General features: G+C 36.5%; 1 protein-coding gene across 9 annotated transcripts in view; it reads left to right on the top strand.

The window, feature by feature from the left end:
* Positions 1–20,603, top strand: part of PCDH9 (protocadherin 9) — a 671,837-nt gene that overhangs the window by 290,731 nt on the left and 360,503 nt on the right. For 5 of the 9 annotated variants that reach the window (XM_063149406.1, XM_063149402.1, XM_063149403.1 and 2 more), the window contains one exon: positions 4,241–4,306. The exons of 2 other annotated variants lie outside the window; for them this stretch is intronic. In XM_063149406.1, coding sequence (XP_063005476.1) covers positions 4,241–4,306 — 66 coding nt within the window. Of the gene's footprint in view, positions 1–4,240; positions 4,307–4,921; positions 5,006–20,603 lie in introns of those variants that run through there. 2 more of the 9 variants (XM_063149410.1, XM_063149409.1) reach the window with 1 other exon arrangement.

Genomic DNA, 20,603 nt, shown 5'->3' with positions numbered 1-20,603 from the left:
CAAAGCCATATTAACAGTAAATTCCTTTGAATACATATTTTTTTGCTAGATTTTGTTGTGAAATGAAGTCTTCAAAATGAAGGGGTTTATTGAGGCATACAAGTAAAGATTTAATTTTATTCCTCTTAGATCAGATATACATTGCAGGTTGTGTGAGCCTCAATAGGAGGAACAGGTATTGAACCATAGTGTCTAAACTCCTGTTTTGCTGGGGCTGAGACACAAGACTATTTATAGTCCCTTAGTTTTTTTCTATTAGTTTCAGTGAGGTTTGTCTGATTTTAAAGTTTTTGTATGTGCATTTCTGCTGTGTAATTCTGACAGCTTGACTTCCAAAGGCAATTGTGTAATTTAGGCAGCTTAACTTCCTAAGGCACTGTCACAACATCTGTCAGAACTGTTGAAAGAGGCCAAAATTAAGTATTAGGTGTCCAGGTAATCAAGGTTCTTCAGAATCAGGGTTTTACTTGTGAAATTGAGCTAATTTTTTAAGATAACAAAGTGCAGGAGGCTTTCTTCCTGAGGCAAGGTTATGATTTCTGGTGTCTGTATGTTTTAATATATGATCCTAGAGGAAAAGGAGAGGAAAAAGCCTAAGAAGTTTGATTAATGGAAGTAGCTTAGAAAGAGCTAAGTATGAGGACTAATCTCAAAGCTCTTAGGCTGGAAAAAACGTCCCATTAATTTTAGTGGGAGTTTTGACTGCACAAGGACTTTCAAGATCAAGTGCTTTCTTGTTCATTAAAGGATAGAAGGTAATTAGAAATAAAGCACAGAAAAGATTTTATATAGTACTGCTTTTGTCAGCTGAAAAAATCCATATTATTGTAGGAGTTTTAGGCTAATCTTCTCTCTCCCTTTCTTGCATAAAATGATGACACAGTAGGTTGTTTTCATTACTCTTAGAGGTCCCTGCTTCTATCTGTTCATTTTATTGGGAAAAAGCAATTGGGAAGTTTTTTTTTCTGTTATCTTACTTGCTGTTGGATTGCAATCTCATCTATGATGCTGACTTTGTCATTTCCCTCTTCCATCCAAACCATTTAGCTCAAGGTATTCCCATAATATTTTTGTTTGTAGATGTGGGATGATAAATGAAATAAAAAGCAAGTGTGCATTTTGGTTGAAAGATTTTGCTGATGTCAGCTCACAAAATAGAGAAACAGTTAGAAAGAAAAAGGTAAAACTGTGCTAAGTTTTACAGAAACAAATCTTGCATGTTTTATGATTCCTTAAATTATGTTGACTTTTGAGCACCTTTTAGTGATGCCTTAGGTTTTAGCTTTTATATTTTTCAGATTCCATACTGCTTTAATTTACAGTTCTGAGCTTCATATTAGGGGATGGTAAGTTCTCTTCCCAGAGTAGGTAGACAAAACAATTCCTTGCTTGGGACCAAGGACAACCAATCCAAATTTCAGGCCCAAGAGCATAAACAATGTGGACTGAAAAGATAAAAGAAAGATGGGACTTCATAACCTAAAGCTATAATTGGACAATTACCTACAGTATGCTAATGGACACCAATCATCCATTTTGTGACCATTTTGGGTTCATCTTGGGTATAGCCCTGGCTGGGCTCTTGTACTGCCCAAGGTGTATCCACTGAGGCCCTTTAATAAATACCTACTATATTCTCCATCTAGCCTCTGTTCTAAGTCAGCCTTCACAAGTCATCATTAGGGAAGCCATATATTCTTAAGACCTTGTGAACCCAACCCTGTATTTTAAATGTGTGTCAGTCACGAACCATTGCAGGAATAATGAATTTAGATCATCAGCTGATGGGAGTAATTTCTACACTGACCTCAGGGACAAGGCACTCAGCTCCTGTTAGAACTTCATTCTTTGTAATACTTAAAAATAAGATTTATTTAACTCTTTTTTTACAACTACTTTTTTTCCTCTCCTCTATATCAAAATCTTTTTTTTTGTTCAGCCTCAAGCTGTAATTTATTTGTTTGAAGAATGTGGTCCAAGTTTAATTGTGAGTGGAATTGCCACTGGAAGACTGAGAGATGGGGATTGCTTTCTGTGCAGCTTTCTATGAGGTGTTGGTGCACACAGGGAAGTTGTAAAATGGATGGGGATATTATGAATCTGTTGCTTCTTTGGTTCTCTTTTCCATCCCTGCAATATGTAATGATCTTAACCATTCCCGAAAGCATGGGAAAGTGAGAGAGACATATTTCACTTCTGATGTAGCTGTAGCCAACTTTTTTGTAGAAAAAAGGCATTGTATTTTATGATTCCATGAATTTGTCTTTTCAGTCTGAAAATTGTTATGTGAATGATATTTTGTTCCTGCTCATTTCTGTTTTATTTTGGTGGTCTCTCTCCCTAAGCTTTTAGTTAGCTAAGGGGGTAGGAGAAACATTCATTATTTGTCTTGTAATTCCTTTCCAATTATTTTCAGGAAACTACTTATTATTTCTGCAAAGGTGACATTTCTGTAAAGGTGACTTTCTAATAAGTAGGGAGGTATTAGGTAATTGGAGTATACTTTCAAAACCTTATCACTTTATCAAAGTGGATCAAACTGGTCAATATGCATTTTGAGAGAGAGCGAGCTTGGTCCACAGGGACCCCTTCTTTGCCTTTTAACCAGTTTGATTCCATTTCCTTTGGGTGAATTGCTCTTCAGTTGTACTCATGTAAACGAGGAAAAGAATAATATGTAAAACATCACAGAAGGTACAGGCAGATTTTAGAATGAGGTGTTCCCAGTGGCTTTACCTTATTGTTAAACTCTCCTATTAATCTCCCTGGATTACATAAATGCCTTTTCATGCAGACTGTAAAACCAAGTAACATAACATTTCTGCTTCTGTATGACCAAATAACATTTCTGGTTGTGTAAAGCATTTTTATTTTGGGGTTTGTGGCTTGGGTTGTTTTGTTTTTTGGTTTTTTTTTTTTTTTCCCCAGTAAAATTTTAAATGGCAAAAAGGGATTTCCTGAATTTAGTTGGAAATGTGACTTCAGATAGGAGAGGAGAATACTTTTGGTAGATAAAATCCTTAAATGACTTTCTGCTTTCAAGGGGAGTTCTTGAAAAAGCTTTCAGAACAGTGATACAATTCTCCAAGAACACAGAACTTTTGTGAGACATCCAAGGTACCTGTTGGGAGTACTTTGGAAGAGACATGTGTTTTCCATTGCAAGTAAAAGTACTATTTGATGTAAAGTGTTCTGAGGATTTTGCTCACTATAGAGTGGTAAAGGAGTGGGTAAACCATTCTGTACAGAATACTAATGTTCTTTCTGAATATGGGGCACAGAGTGCTTTTTTGCAATTTGGGCATATTACTCTACAGAGAAAGGATTTGAAATTGTCCGACTTTCCAAAAACATTACTCTAAATGTAATGTTCTCTCTCTGGGAAGCTTTCTTTTCTAAAATAAAATTGAACAGTTTTCTGAAAAGGCCTGGTGTGGTGTTGCTTGCTAACTTTCTGACTGTCCTTCCAAATGTATGTGTTGTTTTGGCTTAGTTCAGAACTATTGTGGTAGTTTTCTGGTTTTGAGTTAAATGAGAACATCAGTTCCTCTCAGAATAGGCAGATTTGAAGGTTCTGCAAACTTAGTAACCTACTGAACTTTCCCTCCACTGTTCTCACATTCATATACACACAGTCTTTATGATTCTAGTTCCTTGGAGACGTGATATTTTGGGGTGTGTGAGTATTATACCCAGGAGGGAACCTGAAGTAGTACATAGAGCTATTTTTATTCAGCAGTTAGTAACAGAGCATGAACATCCATTAATGCTCCCACATTAAACACAGCTTTAACTGCAGTTTCAAAGATCTGCTGGTTTTGCTTTTTGAGTCTCAAGGCTGATTAATAATATCTTAATAAAAAGCTTAATAGTGCATTAAACTAAAAAAAGGAGAAAATTTTCTTATTATGAGACATCTTGGTAGTTCACTAAATAGAAAAATAAAAGCTCGTCTGAAATTCTGTTGCCTGACTACAACAAAATGTCCAACAATCAGCTTTCAGAAGCCACACTGATGTTTGATGTAGCATTTTAACTGTTACCACTCATATGTTTGGTAGGACACAAGGTTGTGAAGTTTGTGAACCCTCATAAAAAGCTATTTATCTGTCTTCCATAGAAATTTACTCACATTTTGCTTTCTACAGTACCAATACTGGGCCGTTTGGGGAGGTGGGTGATCTGAAGATCCGTAGTAAGAATGACACATCTTTTTTATTTAAATATTATTGCTTTTTAGGCACTGAATTTTGGAGATATGCCGAAGTACTTGTGGGAGATTTGGGTACCTGACAAACCATGGGTGGTAAGATATCAGATCCACTGCAATAAATAAAATAAGCATTTTATTTTAAGATAGGTGTTTTTGGGCCCTGCTGTCACTGAATTCAATGGACTGAACTCCTGCAGGGCTCAGAAGAAGTGCAGTACTGCAAATGTATTCAAGTGTGTTTCCATTCTTTTCAATATCATCACACCAGTGCAAAGTTGAAGTAATGCCTGTAGTGTACTAAAACTGTGTGGTAGCATGTGACAGGGGGAAGAGAGAATTTTTCCAGCTGAAGTTTATAATAAGGCCATTTCTCTTATCTTTACTCAGACAAGTGAGTGTTTAGTTACTGCCTCTCAGAGCAATTAATGGCTCACAGCTGGACCTACTGAACAGCACCCTTCTCTTGAAAGTCTTGTTTAACACTTCCTTCTGGAGTCCAACCCAGTAAGCCAGGGAAAGTAACAATCTCCTTTTGAGCACCATGTGTATTTCTCCAAAAATGAGTCTGGCAGATGCTGTCTGTTGTCCACTATCAAAGTAAGGAAGAAGAGAAGAACCAGAGTTCAATGTTTTAAAGCCCTCCATGAAGGAAGAGCCATAGTCTGTTCAGATATGTCCTTTTTTTTTTTTTTTTTATTTTTCCTCCAGAAAGGCAGTCTAATCTGTCAGCTTCCACACTGGATTTTTTTGCAAAATAAAGGACCGTAGAATCTGTCCACTATATGTATTTTTAGGTGAGTCTCTTCAAAACTAATACCACAAAACTAATACCAAACTTCATGTAGAAGCTCAGAACTTTCTAATGCTTTAAAGGTTGAAAGCAATAAATACAATTTAAATGTAGTTGCATCCTATTATATATTTAATTACATTTGTTCAACTATTTAAACTATAAATTTACAGTATGATGTTATTTCCTTTGTAATATAGGCCTTGTTCCCCAAAAATACACACTTTTTGTCAACTTTCTTTAAGCTACATCAGGAGAAAATTTCCTGGAAACTGGAGTTTCCTGTATCAGATTATAAATTTAAAATTACATTTTCTACCTACCTACTGAGTATTTGAATTTTAGCCTTAACAGTAGGATACATTAGCTTCACTGTAGGCATGCCAGAGATAAGGGGTTTGCTTTAATTTTTTCAGTGTAAAATATTCCGAATAAACTTTTTTGAATCTCTATTAGTGTAGTATAAAATTGATCTAGATTAAAACTTCCTAGATATCTATCTCTCTCCTTTCTAAATATAGAGAATGCAGTGATTATAAATTAATTGATTACCACAAGAATTTTGAAGGAAATTTTCAGTAAAAAAAGGCATTAGACACAGTTAAAACCAAGTAATTTAAAGTGAACAGTAGTAAATGGGATTCACAGTTGAGCTAGATGATCATTGTAGGTCCTTTCCAATTGAAATATTTTATTCCATTTTATTTAGTGCCCAACACTAGAAATCTAGGTGACTATAGTTATTTATAAATTCTTTTTACAGCAATAAATAATGGTTGGACCTCACTGAGGCAGACTCAGGCAATGGAACAATATGTGAGACTAAACATGCACATGTGTCTTTAGCTCACCTTTGGTATATCTCCTTTTGTATTGGTGCTGAACACAATGTTTTAGCAGAAGCTCTCAAGCCTAATATTTTATTTCATTGTATATTAATTTTAAAATAAAGAGTTTTACTATACTGATTTATTTAAATCTAAGGACAATATATATGTAATGCTTCATGATCAAGTCAATTTTGAGAGAAAGTATATTATTCTATACATCACATTGTAAAAGCTGGCATCTTAAGAGCTACAGATATTAAGGAAATGTATTTCAGGAAGGCAGACGTTAATTACAGAAAGCAAGTACTAAAGTAACTAAACAGGAAGAAAGTTCAAGTTTTCAAGCTAATTTTTGGAACATTTTATGTAACTCTCAGCCTTTCCCTAAGAATTATCTTTGTCAGACAATTTTTTTTCAGCTAGGTTCAATACTTCAAGAGATTTTAAAAAAAATGTGTGAAATATTTATTTCCCATTCTTGTTCTAGGTTTTCAAAAATGGAGAAAGTTATTCTCTTTACCAGCTGATATTGGACATGGAGGACCTTAGAATTTTTTCTTTTTTTTTTTTGTTTTTTTGATAGCTGACAGCAATAGCCTGTCTAGTCAGTTTAATTAAGGCTTCTTTTCTGTGCCTTTGAATGTTAGGTTTTGAAAAAAATCCTGCATGCTGTTTCTTATGTAAAGTACTTTAGGTGTTCTAGCATATTTTTATCATTTTAATATTGATGTTCACAGTCTGAGAAGTATCTAAGTAATGTTGATGATCTCTAGAGTGAATGAGGACTGCACATTTTGCAATGCATTATTGAGTATGAATAAAGTTGTCTTGTATTCTTGCTTTTTTCTGAAACAGCTGAATTACCTATGAGTACTTTGCACATCTAAATAGCAGCCTCTTTCAAAAGGATTCTTGGCAAAGAAAATATCCATTAACATTGTATCTAATAAAAAAGAGCCTTAAAACAAGTTTCAGACCTAATGGATTTTCTATTTCTTAAAGTTCAATTTCAGTCATATCAGCCTTTAATATTTGTGGTAGATGGTGCTAAATACTAGATGCTGAAGCTTTTAGATTAGTGTCTCATGTAGATCATGAGCAGCAGTGCAGACAGCACAGTTTTGTGGGGGGACTGGGCTGGGGTGAGATGGATGCAGGAAAGGAAGCACAGCACTCAGTGATGAATAATCTAAAGTATATTTAGATAATCTAATATATTTAGGGTGTGGGAGAGATGAGAACACGTGGATAGCACTTGGTCTTTTAATCAGCCTCTTTTGCAACAGACACACATTCCCACACACACACACAGACACCCACAGCAGTTCAAGCTGCATTTCCTTCAGCCCAGTTCAAACCAGCACACAGGGCTACAGGACACACGCTCCAACTGCACATCCTAGCTGGGCCCTAGCTGTCAGCTGGATTCTTGTGCGTGTGGTTCAGGTTTAGCCTTTTGTGGGATGCTGGATGCCCATGGATGTATTCATTCATGAGCAGCTATTGTCTAAACTGTCTGTGGATTTATAAATCATCCTGTTGGTGTAAGCCACTATAAACCAAGCCAGTGAGCCTGTGGCCTCATTGTCATGTGGCTTCAGGCCAACATCCCTGATATCATCCATATGTAAGGCCAGCTAGCAGTTGTCATGGAGGTTATTATCATTCTGTTCTCCCAGCCCAAATCTGTTACAAAGTGTGAAGTCAGCAACAATTATGTAACAGAGTTCAGCCAGTGCAGCTTTGTCTTGTGTCTCACACTAGGTTAATTTTGTTATTTGCAGATGGGCAGTTGTAGTCGTGGTTCCATTTATCTAAGCTGTGCTTTTGGGTAGATTCTTATCTTGTGTCATGCAATCAAAACAATCCCTTCTAGGAATATAATGGGACTTTGGCACTGACAACATTAACATCTGTTCCTTGGGCGTGGAAATACTGCTTCCCACACCAACACATTAATACACAAATCTGGGAGTGTGCTTGTATAGGAGGGAGGAAAAAAAAATCAGAAGCAGAAGGAAGGAAGGTTTGTGGAGGATATAAGCACGAATCTTATGACTGAGCTTGACCTAAATTAACAGAATCTTTCTTTGAGAGAGAAAGAGATGCAGATTCTAGGAAATGGGCTAAGGTTAAAGAGAATCCCAGACCACTCAAATATCTCACTTGATTGTGTACCACATAAATTACTTGATTTCCAAACAGCAGATTGTAGGTACTTTTTTCTCCTGTAAAAATTAAATTAAAATAAAAAGAAAAAAACCCCACTACTTTCTCTCTCCTGTTCAAGCTAGATGACAACTATTTGAGGCAGAATTCTGAGAAATTGAATGTTCTGTACATTTTAAATTTTGCAGTCTGTGTATGCAGATATGGTTATTAATCTTGTCAGATTTTATTTTGTTCTGATCATAATTCTAGATGCCTATTAAATGGTAAAGGAAGTACCTTAAATTGGATATAATTCCGGAATGTTGGACAAACAGCAATCTTTTTTGTAATTAGATTTTATTATGTCTTTGTTTTCAAAGTAAGCTTCTTTGCTGTTTAGAACTGTCATTGCAATTGCTTGGGAAACAGTGCTTTCAAATTAATCTAAATAGATTCTGGTCAATGAGGCACTGCTCTTCTGTCTCAAACATGAAGTGAAACTGAATTTATCAGGTTTATAAAAAAAACAGGTTTATATAAAAATAAATATCTACATATATATCTTGACTTCGCTTCTTTCCCTAATTGGTAACATGCAATGTACAATTCTCATTTTTGATTCACCCCTTTGGTGTCTGCATCTCCCCTTAGGGAACCAAGCTGTTTTCCTCTCCTGCTGTAATTGAAATCAAACTTGTTGCAGTCTGTAATTGATAGTGAATCTAACAATCTAATGCTTTATATGAGACAGATGCACAGCAGAAGCTCATGAAGCAGCATATGGAAAAGTAAGTGCCCTACTGGGGTGAAGATAGATTCATTCTTGTTTTGTTAAACAATATTCCAATACTTTGATCAACTAGTTCACCTACATTTTAGTAAGTTAAGAGACTCATGTAGAACATTTGGAGTATATCTGCTGTATTAATAGAAACAGACCACATCTTTCAGTCCTCATGAAGAATTGTACTTCCAGACTCTCATATACTTGCTTTGACTGATCTTTTCTCTTGAGATGTTAAAGAAAAATATTCTAGTTTCTGTCTCACTGTTGTTATGACAGGTCTAATGGCTCATAAGGGAATGTAAATCTAGATGTTCTCTCTCATACTTGTTTTGGCATCTAGTGTAAATCATAATCTTGTATAAGGAAGGCATCTTTTTGTCTCTGGGTGAAGACATTTGCTAAGAATCTGCCATTGGAGCAGGATGCTGCTGTCTATCAGCAATATGTAACATATTGCTGTTTTTCTTCCTCTCTTTAGTCATATAATGCTTACATTCTTAGTGAATAAAATGATAAGCTATTTATAGGTATTATCCTATATCTTATATCTCCTTTCTCTGTCTCTCTCATCTATAAGGGAAAAGAGAGCCAGTCATGAATGTCATATTAAGTAAAACCTTAATATTTTAAAATATGTGGGATTTCTTTTGTTTTTTTTTTTTTTTCTTTTTCACTCTGTTGGAGATTTACTCTGCTTTCAACACTTGGGAGGGTTATATAGTTTTAATAGCATTATTCTATGTAGCTTCTCTTTATGACACAGCGTACTGTAATTAAATATAGAACTAAGAAGAAGTTGTAGGTTAATAATAACTGTGTTTGCTGATGGATTTCTTAAGATATTTTTAAGCATATTTTCTTAGCTGAAATAATGTAGTAGTCACCTTTGTGGATTTCCTCATATCTGGTTTTGAAACGAGCCTCACATGTTCCTTCCAGTGCTACTGATAACAAGCTGTTATCAGCATATCTGAGTCAAGCAGACTAAAGCTTTGAGCTATTGCATCCATAACTAAGACTGAAGACCTAGCTTAAGTCAAAAATCACACTTTTTCTGTGATGCTTCTGACCCTAAAGATGTTGTCCTGTGCAAAGTTTACCAGGATTTCTCCTGGGGTAGCAAAATTCCTTTAGGTATATCTAAATAAATATTAGCTTTCTGGTGAATACTTATGAAGAGATTTAGAGGAAAGCTAGTTATTCTCTAACTCCTCAGATAATACCTGGTTTCTCAGGGAGCTGAGAAAAAATAGAGGAGGAATTAACTTCTTTACTCTGTTCACAATCACAGTAGAGATTATTCTCATTAAATATTTATCCATCATGGAGGAGGAAGAGAGTTGAGTAATCAAACAGTTGGTTTTAATTTAAATGTCAAACCACAATTAGAAAAAAACATTCTTGCAATCAAATTTTATTGTGTTTTCCCAGTCTGTGCTCTGAAAAGATCCTTCACTCAAGGATTTCCACTCTGAGGGAAGAGGGTCCAATATGGATTTGACTCAAATTTCCTGAACTTTTTCCTCTTTTTGAAAATTCCATAAACTTTCTGTGACTCAGTATTTCCTTCACAAGGTTAACTTGAGGCTGTTATTTATTTCTTGCAAATAGATTTCCCTCCGAGTTGATCAGCTGCTATCCTGAATGGATTCTATGTTTTCCATTGCTGCACTGGAGGTACCTGTTGACAGTTTATCCAGCTTGTCAAGCTTTCTCTGAATAGGGGCACTGACTTCCAGCATGCAGAGCATTTTCCACCAGCTTGGTGTCATCTGCAAACTTGCAGAAGATGCCCTCTGCCTTATTATCCAGTTTATTAATGAAAGCATCAGCTGCAAAGGCATCATTAGCCCCATAACCATCCCTATAAACAAAATGCTGTTGGAACCATTTGAACCTGGCAGTCCAAGCAATTTTTCCAGGCGCTTGTTAGTCCACCCACTCAAAACATCTTTTCACCAGTTTAGTAATGTGGATTAAATAAAATAATTTTTAAAAACTTAACAAGGATCAAACAAGGATACTTGCCTTTTTCACCAAGGCAATGAGCTCATCACAGAAGAAAGTCAAGATGGACAAGCATGATTTGCATTTGGTAAATGCATGTAGGATCTCCTCCTGCTTTGTGTGCCTGGATGTATTTTACAGGAGGGGATTTTTTTTGAGTACTGAGCTTAGGCTGACTGACCTGCTGTTTGTCCAGTAATAGTCCTCCTGTTTTTTTCAGAAGTGGACAAATATTCCTGTCATCAGGAACCTACTGTAATGACCCAGACATTTTTAAGACTTCAAACAGTGGCTGATGTTCCATACACTTAATTGGTTTGTGCCCCAATCTTCTGCTGGGATTAATTCTTGAGTCTCCCAGACCCTAGCACAGGCTCAAAGGAGCTGGGAGGTTTGACACAGTCATTACCCCTAGAAACTAAAGAAAAGAAGGTACCTATTACCTTAGTTTTTCCATGTTCTTTGCCACAAAGTTCCCTACAGCTTGAGTGATGGTCCCACATTTCCCTTTGTCCTCCTTTTCCTGATAATATAACTTTGTTTTTATGCATCATAGTCCTCAGTAGTATGACCTCTAAGGCAGTATTGCCTTTTGTAATACAACTGAGCAGAGTCAGGATTTCCCCGTTATCCACACTGACCTAATGCTGTGCCTGTTAGATTTCCTGGGCCTCACACTGGGCTTTTCCTGTGCTTTGAAGAAGTTGTCACTGGTGATCAGTCAGCTCTCCTGAGCATCTATACCCTCCAGGGCAGTCCCATTAGATCCCACCAAGCAGATCCCTTACAAGTTTGAATCTACTTTTTTAAAGTCTAGGTTTGTAATTTTTTTTTCTTGGTAATAGTTTAAACTGTATGAAGTCCAGTCAGTTTATCAGCCACCAGTACACTTCTTTTAAATAAAGCCAATTCTTGATGGTGGCCAGAAGTCTCTTCGAATTTTAGTGCTCCACCATCTTGCCCTTTCAGAAGAGGCTGAGAGTTTCTTGTCTCTTTTGAGAACCACCCTTGTGATTGTGAGGGCTTCCCCAAGTTTTATTAAGAAGGTTCCATTTCCTCTTCTTGATCAATCAGTCTTTAGCAGACACTCATCACTGCACCCAGCCTGATCTTGATCCGTCAGCTCTGCCAGTTAATCACGTGCTCCAGTGCAAATCTCCCTGAATTCAAACTGTCCGTGTCCATAGAGTGCAACCTCTCCTCCCCACGTGTCCTGTGGAGCCTGCGTGGGCTCCCTGTGATTGTTTTCAGCTCCACGAGTGTTTGTGTACAGGCACCTGAGGTGAGCCCCTGAGCTGCACTGCGTTAACCAACCATGATCCCTGAGAGTTATCCTCGTGTGTGACATGTTTTCACTTTCTCCTGCCCTTCCTCTAAGTCTCAGGTCACTTGCTCACCATCTCTAGATGTTTGAAATGCTTCTCACTAGATTGGAAAGCTTCTCTTCAAGCCTCTTTTGTAGGCTGAGTCTTGGCATACTTTATTAAACACATAAAGACATAGAAATATTTGACATATATATTTAATGTATGCATACATAAAGAATATCTATGCACATATTTTGTGTCTATCCATCCTTAAAAACTGTATGAAAGTTCATGAATAGAACAGACACTTTATGTATTTTGTTCTGCATTTGTGCACAGCAGTAGAAAGAAGAGAATGTAAGAAACTTCCTAAAGTACTGAATAATTATCTTTTTGATTTGGTATATTGCCTTCAGCTTTTCATCTCCTACATGACTTACTGGCAGTATTATCTTTCAATCTGATTTTTCAAATAGTACAATGTGTTTTTGGCTTTTTGAACATCATTGAAATGAGAGACAGAAAACAGTCATGCATATGCCTGGCCAATTTGATGGTGATGATTTATTATTCTTTGTAAAGAATGTGCTGAAATGTTTTGGAAAGGCTGGTCCTGAATAGGGATTCAAAACACAGTAGTTAAACAGATTCAGTATTCTTTTCTTCTAGAACTATGGTTACATTTAAAAAAATCATCAACATATAGTATTCTAAACACATTTGACATGTAGTACTAAATTCTGACATTAAAAAAAAAAACATTTTTGCATACTCCCACAGATTTATTTTCTTTAAAAGCTATTTTTCTTGGTGGGGGAAAAAGAAAAATAATTTTTATGTATTTGAATATTTTAAGGAAGATATATCTATTATTTTATAAGACTAAGATGTCTGTCTTTTCTTGTAAGTGGGGTGCAACAGAGGTTGTTTAAGTGAGTATTTTTTATAGTATATTGGTATGAGAAGTCTCTTGGACATTCCTGGGTTTATATCATTCTTTATGCTACTTTGTTTCTTAAACCAATAATTATACTGTAGGTGAGAGAGATGAGGAAGTATTCATGAGAACAGTTCTTCACAAGTTTTCTTCACCTGTCCCATGCATAATAAAGTAAAATTACTTTCCATGCTGAAGGAAATTTTTTCAGTTGCATTTTTCCTTGGAGGAGGAGAGAATTAAAAAGAACATTATGTTCCAGAACTCAAAGATTTTATGACCTAATGTTAAATGCAAAGGTGAAGTAGGATAAAAATAGACTACAAATGTGATTCACGATAACAATTTTAATCTTTTGGGGGGGGGGAGAAAGGAACATTTCCTTCAATTGAAGATTTTGTGCCAGAATTTTTTTTCTGTTGATGTTCACCTGAGATGTTTTCTCTTAAATTCTTCTAAATATTGACTGTATTAAAAACCATGCAACCTGCTTTATACTGTATTAAATGAGAGCACAGCCTGTGATTAGGCAATGGATTGAAGCATTCAATCACTGCCTGAAACTGGAGTTTAAATACCTACAATGTGGATACTTAACTTTGAGTATCTGAGCCTAGAGTTGCAACACAGCCTCCAAGTGCATAGTGATTTTGTTTTGTTTGGGGTTTTTTGTGCTATTTGTTTTGGCTTGTTGGTTCTATTTTAATTTGGGTTCTTTTTGGTTTGGTTTGGGTGTTTAGTTGCTGTTGTTTTTTTTTTTCAAATCATATCCAAGAATTTGTTAAAGAAGCTTGGGAAAAGACTGCTCACAGAGGCTGAAGCGGTGTATGTATGCCTATTGTTTTTGTCCATCTTTTTTGTGCCATGTTCCTCAGCAAGACTTGTAAAGAACAGCCCACATGGTTGTCACTGAGGGCAGAATTCCATACGTTTTCAAATGCAGAAATTGAACAGAACATAAAATGTCAGTATAGACTAGCAGGAGTGTTTTGTGAGGATAAACAGAGGTTGTAGGGGGATAGAATATAAGAAAAAAAAAGGTAGTATAGAAAGTAATCTTACCCCTAAGGAGTTGCAGCTGAGACAATTATTAAACATTAGGGACAGGCCTGACTTTAACAGGCCACAGCTGTAGCCAATGAGAAGAAGAGTGCTATAAAAGAGTGGGGTGGTTGGTTGAGGGGAACTGGAATCAGTTGGGAACTGTGAGAAGAAGGAAGAGTCAGTGCTTAGAGGAGATGCCTACAAGAACCATCAAGGAGGTGTGAAACTCTTGCAATAAGGAGATAACAATATGGAACCTTTGCAATATAATGACAAGAGGTGATACAGAAAATGTAATTCAGCACTGTCTTTGTCAATGATTGAAGTAGCACAGATAAGGATAACTTTATCCTTATTAAAGTCAGCAGACATTTGCCATTGGCCTTCATAATGCTTCTGTGTTTTACCCACTCTGTGTGACTAAACTGGAATGTGCTAGTGATTCTTCTCATCAGTAGGAATTTAGTCCATTCTGGGTAAAACCTTTGTTACTCTTCCTGCCATCAGGGTGAGGTACATTGACATTACTTAAGACCTTTAAAAATATTTCCTCATTTGTGATTATCTACCTGATTTGAGCAGAGAGGGATAAAGCATTTGTGGTGATTTTTGCAGCCTCTGAGGACTGAAAATATGAAAAAGAAAGAGGTTTCTTTTTTTTTTTCCCCCATGCAATATGTATCAGATTAATTGTTTCTGGTTTAGGATTAATGAGGTTTCGTGGATGGGGATAAAGTGGATAAGCAGTCACTGATCTTTGTAGGAAAGAAATGGAAAGCATTTTATTCTGAAATGTTTCAACATTGCTGAGTCTTTGAAATCAATTTTCTGGGTTTAATACAGTGCTGTTTTGAGCTGTCATTTTTCTAATATATTGCAGCACTGTAAACCCTCACATCCTGGACCTTCTTTTAGAGTATTGGGTATATGTGCCTGAGTACGTGAATGTCGCAATCAGGAAATAGCACAAAGTGAAATGGCTGTTACTGCATGTTTTTCAGTTTTGCAATGTATTGCAGATCACAAGGATTTATTACAAGAGAGGGTTGTTGATTTGGGTTTTTTTATTCTTTTTGTTTGTTTTGCTTTGTTTTCTACTTAGATGATCTTTGCTGTGCTTTATTTTTTACTATACCCTTCCATTGTCATAAACAATGTATCTACTAATAACTTCCCTTCTCTCACTAAATAATTCCTTAACATATAGTAAAAGAAATTATTGCATTTTTTTTTTCATGCTCTCTGTTTCTTCTCTTCCCAAAACCCGACCTGACCTCTACCAACTTCTGTTAGGTTCAGAATCACAGGCTTTAGAAAAATAAAAGCTGCCAAATGTATTGGCTAGCAATTCATTTGTACACTTTTCAATTTATAGAACCGTCCCTCAGCCTCAGATTTTAATTTGGTGCTTTAGATGAAATCCTATTTGGGGAAATCAATGAGAAGCTAACCAAAGCCTAGGCAGCTGCAGCGGTTAGAAGTTGACAGCTTTGATTGCATGCCAAACTGACATCTAGGTCTAGTTTTTCTGTTTTACTTATTCCTCATTCTCCAACCTTTTGCCATATCACATGGCACTATCCTATCAAGCTTTGATACTGGTAGGAGAGAATTTGTGTGCTGAACAGAGCATTGCTTGTTACCTTATACTGCAATTTTACAGTGACAGAAATATCAAATGAAAGAAAATATATAGCAGAAATAGTTTTTGAACACAATTTCTGACAATGTTCCAGCTGCTGCTATGCCTGTTGCTCTGATGCCCTTCACTGCTGATGATTTAAACCAGGCTATTGATTAAATCATAGCATTGGTTGAAGGTAAAAAGCCAAAGAAGAATTTATATAACACAAAAGGATAAGGATACATACAGAAATATATTATTCATACTCACTGCACACAAAATTATTGTGGGTCAGTTCATGTTTTCCACAAAATTTCTTTACCCTTTTTGTGTTTTGAAATATTCAAAATGTTTTTGATGAACTAATATGGCCATTAAACTGAATGATAGCAAGAAAATTAGGACAGATAAAATAACACTATGTGAATTTCCTTCCCCTTAGTAATGGATTTAAACTCATAAATACACATTTAAATGCATGTATAGAATCTAAATAAGCACATAAATCACAAAAACTGCCGAGGAACACATTGAGTCCAGATAGCTTGGTGTGAAGCTGCAGCAGGAGCTGCAGACTGAGGTCTGGGTGGGAGCCCAAGGCAAGAGGCCACGAACTGACCACCCTTTGCACGATGGAGGCACAGGGACATGGAGAGACAGCCAGGTGACCGGACACTCAGTGACACAGCAGGAACCAAAGACTCCATACTTTGTCAGGTTTGATCAGTGAGGGGATAAAAGCCCAGTGATTCCTTTGTTCCGGGCCCCTCCTGGGAGACACCAGCTCAGGCAGTTTCTGTGTTTCTCCGCCATGAATAAATGGCTTTATGGACTGAGGCATCTGAGACTGCTGTGAGAAACCTGGCACCAAACTGGCTAGGAAACCTGGTCTGGCTGTGTGAGTGGGGTGTGTGGGGAGTTAAAAGAGAGAGGAACATGAGAGAGACCTGTTGAGTCACTGTAGCTGAAAAGGGGCTTTGGTCCCAGCAGGGTCAGTGAATGGTGGGCATGTGACTGAAGCAGTGCCTTGTGAACAGTCCAGCTGGGATGTTTCCTTAACAAAACTAAATAAAGACAGTTCTCAGCTATAATGTTATTTACATATAGCCACATGTGTGAGCTATTATAATATATATTATTACTTGTGTAATAGGTAATATGCAGAGGTCAGTTAGCAAAGTAAATGAAGTGTCTCAAGAAGTCAAAAGACTTGATAAAAAACAAATATTTTCTGTGATCCTTATAGTACTTATAAGCATTTTACCATGTAAATCCAGCCTCCAGATGTCTATGGTACTGATAACCAGGCACTGTAAACAGTGGGTAACAGAACAGATTTTAATTGTATTGCAGTGACAGAAAACCAAAACTAGAGGGGAAAGAAAATAGAGACCATGATGCAGAGAGAAGGTGAGAGTGATGAGTGCCTGCTTAGGTCCTTCTCTTCTTGGGTGAGGTCACTCATTGCAGCCATGGGTTAGGAAGTGGGAAAAGCAATCAGCTTTTGATAGTTCTGTTCCATTGTGGGTATGGCTAACATTGAAAGCTCTTTTGGGGAACCGCTTTGCATCATGCTTTTATTTTATTCCAGTTGGCTGAATCTGTCCTGCTTAAAGTATGTCTGAAAGAAGAGGAGGTGTTTGATCTTACTCTGAATTGAGTCAATACAGAATTGGTTCTGACTTTAGTGGCACAAGTAATGTCCATAGAGAGAAACCATTTAAGCCCTCCCAGCATATTTAGAATATTTCCAATGTAAAATGGGAACGAGAAACTGAAATCTTACAGTTTTGACCTAAACCTACTCTTTTGCTGGGCACTTGTTAGACAAACAAAGATTTCTTTGACATGCCATTAGTCACTGTAAAGATGGAGTTTAATAAAAAGTCCAGAGGAGTAAATGATATCATTTTGCTATCTCTAACTGTACTTTAAATACTACCCCAATATTAATTCCAGAACATAAGGCCGGAAAAGGATTTTCAAATAGTGGCCTATAAACTGCTAGTGACCTACTGTTTCAAAAATTATGCCAAGGCTAACTAAGGAAATCCCAAGAGATTAAGTTAATTAGATTAATATTAAAATTATTCATCATTGTCTGTGATTACATCTGTCCATGTCTTTTCCATATTGTTGCTAAAGAAGTTAACAACTGAAAGCAAGTACAGTATCAGCAAGAAGTGTTTCTTTGAGTTTTAGAGTTGTTTTTTGAGTTTAGATTTTTTTCCCCCTCATTAACATAACAAATCCCAAATTGAGATCGGATTTCTTTCCTCAATTTCCTTTGGGGTGTCTTTTTCAGCTAGCTGGGGAAATTTCTTTGTTTAAATCATCCTGTTATCTTCTTTCATTTTCTACTTTTTTATGACAGTAGAATTAATGTAAGCAGAAAACTATTTATATTTATCAAAATAGTAAGTATTTTGAATGAGAATTTGTCTTTTGTCTAAGGTTGTAAGTACACCTAAAAATAGACATTGTGGGAGAGCAAATTCCCAGACACAGACTGATGTTTAAACAGGTTATCATCTAAGTTGTAGATGTCAATTCCAGGGCAAAACCCCCAAATTAGTTTATAGGTTCAATGTGGCAGAGTGTGTAAGTTCCTAAGCTTTTTCAGTTAAAGTTAATATTTCTAATAGTCTGTCAATGCAAATGCACAGGGGCACCACCCAAATTGGCTGAACTACACATTCTGCTGTCAAACCTGTGATATCCAAATGTGTTTAGACACAAAGGGCTAGTGACCCTGTGAGTGATCTCCATGAGATGACACATCATCCAGTGGGTGGATTTTAGGAATGTGTATCACGTGCTGACAGTGCTGAGTACAGTGTGAAGCAGCATCCAATGCCTTTGTTGCCTGGAGGTGGACAGATGAAGAGCCAGCCTGCAGCAGGGGGTTCGCACACAGCTTTTGCAGCACTCTGTTGGGACAGACCAGGGGCTTGTCTGGGGAGGAGCATGATCATTGTGTGCATCTTTTTACTTTGCAAGTGAAGAATTAACGTTTTGAGCATGCTGTATTTATTCAGTGAAGTTGTACTGGAAAATAATCTGACATTACAGACACTTAGTGGCTTTCCTTGAAGCTAGTGTCATTTCTACATGGCAGGGAGCACAAGATTTGGGATGTAGGAAAAGAGAGAGAGTTCAAATGTAAGGAATCATGACTCAGTGGAATATTCTAAGTCAATCTGGTGCTCAATTTTTTTTCTGATTTCAGTTCTAGTACTGTTTGTGCAAAGATGATAAACCAAGAGCAGATTTGAAACATAGGTATAGAATACAGGGCAAAAATTCAAACACGCATTTAAAAAAGAAAAGGAAAAGAAAGCAAAAGCAAAATATGCAAAATATGTTTTTCTCAGAAATTAAAGGAGAAATTAAATTTTAAGTGGTATTTTCACAGATATTTATATCTAGATTGATAATATGATCAAGTCTAGGAGAAGAAGATACATCTGCTGGGTGTGTCCCATTGAGCAGCCATAGTTCTTTTCCTTCGTGTCAAGGTTTCCATTCTGCCTGTCCCACCATGCAGTTGGGAATTCCCTTCCAGGAAGCTCCATGTTGCAGAATTTAGGTGTTCAATTTCTGAATGCACGCAATGTACTTTATGGGTCTTTACAATGATCTAAAGCATATTTAGAAACAAAATTCTCATTTGTCAGATTGCAGATTTCTTTGTAATGCTACTTAAATATGTGTAAACGTGGAAACATAGGAAGCTTTTGAACAAAATGAAAATATGAGAAACACATATATTTTTATTATTATTAAAGAGTGTGAGATCTCTGCAGTGCATATACTCCACTCCAGACATTTAGTTCTTATGTAATAAGTACAGTGATCTTGAAAGAAATTTGACAAGATAAAAAATAATAACTATAAAGATTGTTTTATACTGCTCTTGTAGTGGCTGCATTGAGAGCTAGAATTGATTGAAAATTCCAAAATGCATGATCCTGCCTCAATTTTTTATGCTACAACTGCAACATTCAGAAGTCCTGAAATCACTAGTTGCAGATTATATGCAAATTCCATGAGGTCAATGGCAATTTTTCACATCTTGTTTGATGAGACTTAGGGTGCACAGCTGTTATTCTGCAAGTATTTTTAATACTTCACAACCCACTCCCTTGGAACCAGAACCAGCTTCTTCCTTATTCTACTTATGCAGGTTACACTGCATAATCCACAAAGGTGCTGTTGTCTTTGCTTCTGTGAGGAAAATATAAATTAGTTTATTGTGAAATAAAGCTCAGCACCCCACATGACGCGGGTTCTGTATTGCTAACATTAGTGATGTTGGGCTAACAAATGCTGGCAAAACATGTTGGAAGGTGGACTGCTGGCTTGGCTCTCTGAAACAAGATACTGAACCCCAGAATGCTAGCATGAAATCCATCGAAGCTTTGTCATGATTTAGTGAAATGTCAAATTATGCCTGAAGAAAGATGGACAGATGTAACTCATAAGCACAGTAGGAGCAGATGAATTGCAAGGTCAAATCTCATTCTGGAGTAGAGCACTAAGATTGATTTTTATTTCATTTTTAACTCCACCAGAAGATTAAAAAATAATAATATTAGGTTTTCAAGCCTATGTATGAGTATCCATAGAGTGGAAAGCTTTTCTCAGAAGTGTCTCTTTTTTCTCATAATTTCTAAGTGTAGATTTTTTTTTAATTTTGTTTTTTGTGGATATATGAGTGAAGATGACTTAGGAGAGTAAAACTTTTGGGTGAAAATCTGTAATTTTGAAAAAGAGAATTAATGACCAATTTTCATGCAAGCTTTCATGTTTGAGATTTAAACTTCTACATCAGTTGCACAGAATGAATTTACAATAGATCTATCAACCTGCCCTCTCATGAAGAACAAAATCTGTAGAAAATTATATGAGCT

The sequence above is a fragment of the Melospiza melodia genome, chromosome 2, assembly GCF_035770615.1.
Source record: "Melospiza melodia melodia isolate bMelMel2 chromosome 2, bMelMel2.pri, whole genome shotgun sequence".
NCBI classification, from domain to species: domain Eukaryota; kingdom Metazoa; phylum Chordata; class Aves; order Passeriformes; family Passerellidae; genus Melospiza; species Melospiza melodia.
Note: the sequence above shows the minus strand (reverse complement) of the source record. Positions and strands in the feature narration are given on the sequence as shown.